This window comes from Primulina huaijiensis, chromosome 14 (assembly GCF_012295235.1).
Source record: "Primulina huaijiensis isolate GDHJ02 chromosome 14, ASM1229523v2, whole genome shotgun sequence".
NCBI lineage: Eukaryota > Viridiplantae > Streptophyta > Magnoliopsida > Lamiales > Gesneriaceae > Primulina > Primulina huaijiensis.
Window position 1 is genome coordinate 6,007,711 of NC_133319.1, and position 6,326 is coordinate 6,014,036.

Below are 6,326 nucleotides of genomic sequence, written 5' to 3' on the forward strand. Positions count from 1 at the left end.
AAAAAATGGGAGAATTTATGCATGAGCTTAATGTTTATATATTATTTCATCTTTAGGATTGAGAAAATTAAAATTACAGGAAAAGCTAAAAATTGTTTTTTACAATTAAACCCGTCCTAAATTTGTTTCAAGCTTTACATCGACGCTTTTCGCGCTTTTTAGAACATTGAATCATACCGTGTGTTAAAATTTTTATCTAAAGACAATTAACTAAATAATCAAAAAATTCAACAATATGGAAATAAAATGATTATATGATAATTTTTATAACTATTGCCATATGGCTTCATAAGAACTATTTAATAAAAAAGTAAACATATCATGAAATTTCCACCCAAAAGTGAGTCATTGACCAACCTTTTACACGTATATTTAGAAATCTGGTTAGCAGTGACTCAAAAATGATATCCATCCTGGCTGTAAACAGTGAACTTTTGTAACTGGACATGATAGTTTCTACACCTTTTACACTTAAAGAATGTATATATCAAAACAATACAGATACACAAACCAGCAAGAAGTTGACTCCAATGAGCATACAACACAATACCGAGGCAAATGATACCGTCGGGGAAGGAATTAGCGATATCTTGGTGCACGACACATGGATGGAAGTAGGTATGTTTTTACATCAATTTTATAAATCCATTGACATTAATATCCTTTGATCTTTTGATAAATGAGACAAAGCAGCTTCAACGACCTGCCAATCCATCCAAAATGCGGTTTCTAGATTCACATCATAAAGATTACAGCAAACTAAATGTATGTCAATCCATCCAAAAGTGGTTTCTCTAAGATGTGAAAATATAAAACAAATGTAACATGGAAACAATGTTTAATAGCATTAATCAATAAAGATACATCTATGCTTTTTCTGCAGTCTCAGTTGGTCAAGCGTGGTTAGCCAAACATTTCATGATGGACACAAAAACCATATCAGTAGTGTCATTAGCCCTCGAGACATCTTTGTGGAGAATTTAAAAAACATGATAGTTCAACAATAATCAAAGAGGGACTATAGAATATGCAGGCAAGGGCAGGGAAAGGGTACCTTGAAGCCAGTTTTTCTGTATAGATCCTGGGCAGGCCTGTTGTCTGCATTTACATGAACAAAAAGCTGCTTCATACCTGTTGGCACAACAGTAAATCGGAGAAAAGACATTAATTTAGGGCAATATATAACACATTCAGAGCAAAACAAACAAGCAGAACCTGCAACAATGTTGGAAGTTAAGATATGAGACCTGATACCATGGCAACATCCATGGCTAAGTATATCATGTTTGAAGCAATACCCTGACGTCGAGCAAACTTTGCCACACAAACATTTGCAATATAAGCATATTTATGCATATCCAGGGGCTCTTGGTTCGCCAATACAGCAGAATATCTCTTAATATGCTACAAAATAAGAAAAAAATTCCAGAGTTTGGTCAAATTTTGGGGAACACATTATAATCAAATAAGAGTGCACATGTTCCTCTGTAAAATATAATGCAATAGAAGCCTCAATATGCGAGACTGCACAATCAGGAAAATATCAAATAACAGCACGACAACAGATGTGAAGCTGCTGAGACAAATCATACTTTCTGATTTATAGCTGTTAAACGCTGCACCATTTCCAATCAGGAAACTATCTCACACAACAAATGCTAGGTCATGTTTGAAATCAACAACATTTCGTGGTCACGAGATTGTACCTCAGGATATGTTTCTCCTTGCACAAATTGCCGAATACTTAAGTCCAAAGTTCCCACTATACTATTTAAGACCGTTCTTCTGACATTTTTCTCTTCCTTCTTAACCTGCATGGTGGAAAAAACATCATCAGTAAGTTATGAGCCTCTGGATGGGAATTGAAGTATGAGATACTCCAACGTTTTATGATCAGATAATGTACAATTGAAGTTGCACATAAACGGAAGAGAAGAATGGTGCTAACAGATGATTTTGGTACAGGTTAGGATGAGGTTGATATAGTGTGGTTCTAAGGCTGACATAATCAACATAGACCAGACTAGTAATTCTTTTGCGAGAACATCATCTTGAATATGAATACTGTTGGTTCTTTTCAGTAAATCAGAAATATAATAAATAGTAAAGGGAAAAAGGGAATGTGCGTCAGAGCATGAGATAGATTAATAAACAGACAAAAAGTAGAGATTTTCTCGAACTATAGCATTAGGGTACTGAATAAATGAAGAAGAAAAAATTGACACATGCAATTATCTCAAAACTTTCAAAGGATTTGGTGAAATACTCGTGTCACTGTCTGTTCTACTTACAGCAACTAAGCAGAAGCAGTTCAACGATTTTCCTTCCTGGCCAAAACATCTTCGCTTCAAAGCATAAAATTCCTGCCGATATGAGATGAATAAATTGAGAGATTGTTATAGACTTATAGACCATTAATAGATCATTAAATTGCAAGGTACTAGAGGATTTGAGGGTCATCACAAGAACTTGTAGTGAACAAAAATCCAAAGCAAACATGAGCTTCTCCCAGAAATAGAAAGCTTATTTGAAAATAGTATTTAACACAAAGCCAATTGATGTCCACAACCAAACTGCAACAGGGCTATTGACAACATTAGAAAAAAATCCAAGCGCCATGATTTGGATACCGTGCATCTATGTTCCATGGATAAGGGTATGAGTATCGTATCGAATATGATATGGATACGGCGATGCCGCAAATTTTAAAAATATAAGATACGATATGGTTAGGATACGACAATTATTAATATATATATAAATATAATATTAAAAATTAAAGAGATATAAACAAAAAAAAAATTTGCTGAAACATATCCATGCCGTGTCCATGACATATCATAGCCCTGTCTAAGACGTATCCGACTGGTCAACCTACAAAAAGTCAACAACACGGATTTTGCCATATCCAACACACGTACCAGCGTGTCATATCTGTATTCGTGTCCGATACTTCAAGAAAAAAATTTAGGAGTATCCGTGCATCAAGACAAAACAGTAACAAAGTTCATAACGGTAAAAGTTAAGGAGCATTGGTTTACAAACTGATTAGTTTTTGTCGCCCCAAAAAAGGCTTACCTTAGAATAAGAAAAACATATTTTTATCAACTTAATTCAAGTCATCGATGATAAAGAAAATTCAGGGGCTAAAATGTGATCTAAAAAACACCGCTTCCAATCTATATAGACTTGCCTGTTCAGCGTATTTTCTTTTATAACTATCGACATTCCTGAAAAAGACGAAATAATCATTGTAATTAATTAACTCGAAAATTGACAATTTAGGATGTCCAGAAGAAAGATTCTTTAATATGTGTGGGTGGGCTTTAATGGAGTATGTTGAATCACAATCAAGTAGTACAAAATTCAGATAATTGACCTCATGTAAGACAAGGATTCCCAATGGGCTTCTGCTCGCAGCCATGCCGCTGTCTGCCATTTTAAGTCAAACATGGAGACAAGAAATCTGATGTTCTTTCAGAAAAATACAGACACCATGATACAAACACAAACTAAAAAACCAAATGATGATTTTGGTTGGGTGGTTCATACATATATTATAAAAAGTGGAAAAGAAAGAAAAACCAACCCAATATTCTTCATCCAGGATAGCTCCACGAGCAACAAAACGACCAAAGTTTCGCCTTTGAAGGCCAGTACACTCTTGGTCAGTAAGTTGAAGACGGTTAAAGGAGAGTTTAGCTAGCTTTGATGTTTCATTCTTCGATAAACCCAAGTTCTGGATATTTTGGTCATTGTTGCAGTGAACTTCAAGATGTTTCCATCTATAATATTGAGCGGGAAATGTCTCTCTATACGGTTAAGTAAGGTGCAAAGCATAAGTAACTGAATAATTGTTCATTAAGAAAGCCGTAAGGTCTGATAAAGACAGAAAGAAAACAACTTTGATAACTGTTTTCCTGGTAACATTCTGGCAGATATGATTTGAATGTAAATTGACAAAAGGAAAGCCCGAACAGTTTAATTATTCCATGCAATGGATCACTTTGATTATCAGTTACATACTGGTGGCATAGAACAGGAGACTGGCAAAAATGAAATGGACGATGAAGCAAGTACACTCTACTCCCAACATCTTCTCATGGAACAATAAACATTCATCTGCAGAATATTCCAAACAAAGGTTTTGAAATGTTTTACCACACTCCAATCATAATAGTTAAATGCTTTTAAGCAAATGATCACAAATCATTGCTTATATCATCAATCACAGAAAGTTATATTCCTTCTCATAATCTCAAAAAGGTTCTTTTGAAGGTTTCTTACCCACATATTCAAATCCATGAGACTAGCGAGGATGATTTTGAGTTACTAAATATTTCAAAGACCAGCGCACGAGCATTTAAGTAGCTCATCACAACTCAGGAAATCTTCCTAACATTTTTACAATAAAAGCATTTAAAACTTCCTGCAAATGAAATAGCCCATGAAACCAACGGCTACAAAATTTCTTCCATGTTTTTCGAAATCCAAGGACATATGAATAAAGGACAAGGGTCTGTGGCTGTTTTACCATGTTATGAAGTCTGAATTTATCCATATATAGCAAAACAATCCTTCTGCTGTATATGCTTCACTTTCTTGCATGTTCTCCAAAGCAACAGCTCAAATAAAACTAATTTCTGTCAAATTGTTCACCCTTTCCATTTTCAAAGTTAATACACATTTCAAATTCCATCGCAGTATGTAAAATGGAAAAAATAAGTCTAAAAAACACTGATAAATACAACAGTTAGCTTAGTGTGGAGAATCAAATACACATCAATTATTGACATGTATACGTTAATACGCGAATAAATTTACACCATAAGCACATTACAATGATATATAAAATAATAATTATAAAAAAAAATACCTTGCAAACATTCCGAGAACAGGGGTAGAATTGCGTTTGTTGCTCGATATCAAGCAAGTTAATTTCGGCTGCTGGACTTGAAATTCCGGTAAAAAATTGTTCTTCAGCTCCATTTCTTCTCCCTGACCTTCCACGTGTCATCAAATCAAATGGGAGACCATCAAACGACAGATTATCATAAAAGACAAACACATAACGAACAATCGACGGAGAATTTCTTCTCAATTAATGTCTTCTGGAGTACGGCGCACGAAAGCAAGAATCGGAAGTGGATACAGAAACTAAAGTGGGAGCGAATCGATAGAAATTGGGATTTTTTTTCTTATACAGAAAACGGCAAGCGTAGAGAGGTCAGCAGGAGATTTATATGCGCTGTTGGGTAAACCGGGTCCACAAATAGTAATCAACGACTTTGGTTCTGATCGACAGTGGAAGGAAGTAAAGCAGATGTTCCCAAAACTAAAATCGCATTTCCGTATCTAAAAATTTGGCATGGAACTCTTGGTAGAAACGTGAAAAGGGGCTTGTAAAGCATCGGTAAATGGTAAATGGTAAATGGTAAATGGTCTAACCAGTCCATCTTTCCAGGTGGTGAGTTAGGTGGTTCGACGGACTTATTTAATTTTACGTAATTTGGCAGGTTGGGGTGGGCCGTCATTTAAGAGAGTTAGGAAATTGCAAATCCATTTCTGTAAGATTATTTTATTTAAGTTCATAAAATAATTTAATTATGATCAAAATACTTAATTAAATTAAATATGAGACAGTCTCATATTTAAGATGAAATAATCAAAAATAATATATGAATTAAGATAATAAGTATCTTGATATTTGATTGACTCATATCACATATATATCATCAAGATTTGTCAAATCTTAAGTCTCTCTGTGATTTTTAAAGAACATCTATAAATAGCGGTGACGATGTTCATATCAATTGGGTGAGCTAGGTAGGAAATCTATCAGACATAGATATATACTTTCCCTCTGAAGATTTTTGACATGTTGAGATAAGCTCGTGTGGTATGGCCTGCACGGTGAGTACTCTTGATCGGGTAGAATAAGCTCAGGTGACTTGGCATGTACTGTGAGTATTCTGGACTGGGTAGGATGAGCTCAGGTAAAATGATCCGCAAACACTCGACAAGAAAATTTCGATATGGTGGACACTCTGACGCTCGAGTCAGTACATGACACACTAAGTAGAGAGATTATTTATTGAATACAGTACAACGCAATATCTCTCGTCTCAAATGAATAGCAAACCTGGGTATTTATATGGGAGAATATGACTTCGATTGCAACTCTTGGACAATGTTCCTGACAATAGGCACGACGACCTATATTGTCCATGGTCTTGTCGTGAGCGTTGATTTGTCATGTTAATTATTACGAGGTATGGTGACCCACCAATCTCCTCACGGTCGGTATGAGTAGGAAAAAACTGACT

At 35.2% G+C, this 6,326-nt stretch overlaps 1 protein-coding gene across 6 annotated transcripts; it reads right to left on the bottom strand.

Annotated features, from left to right (window-relative positions):
- Window positions 1-323: 323 nt before the first annotated feature.
- LOC140957738 (GCN5-related N-acetyltransferase 6, chloroplastic-like) lies at window positions 324-5,220 on the bottom strand. Of its 6 annotated transcripts, none has more exons than XM_073415111.1 (9): window positions 4,877-5,220; window positions 3,590-3,812; window positions 3,380-3,466; window positions 3,194-3,230; window positions 2,292-2,363; window positions 1,707-1,811; window positions 1,248-1,404; window positions 1,055-1,131; window positions 324-729 (listed from the first exon to the last, which is right to left on the bottom strand). In XM_073415111.1, the coding sequence occupies exons 2-9, from the start codon at window positions 3,601-3,603 to the stop codon at window positions 655-657; spliced, it is 624 nt and encodes a 207-aa protein (XP_073271212.1). In that variant the 5' UTR covers window positions 3,604-3,812; window positions 4,877-5,220; the 3' UTR covers window positions 324-654. The 6 variants fall into 6 exon arrangements, with proteins under 6 accessions (XP_073271212.1, XP_073271208.1, XP_073271207.1 ...); XM_073415107.1 differs by having other exon boundaries at window positions 324-723; window positions 3,380-3,432; window positions 4,877-5,219; XM_073415106.1 differs by having other exon boundaries at window positions 3,380-3,432; window positions 4,877-5,219.
- Window positions 5,221-6,326: the final 1,106 nt, after the last annotated feature.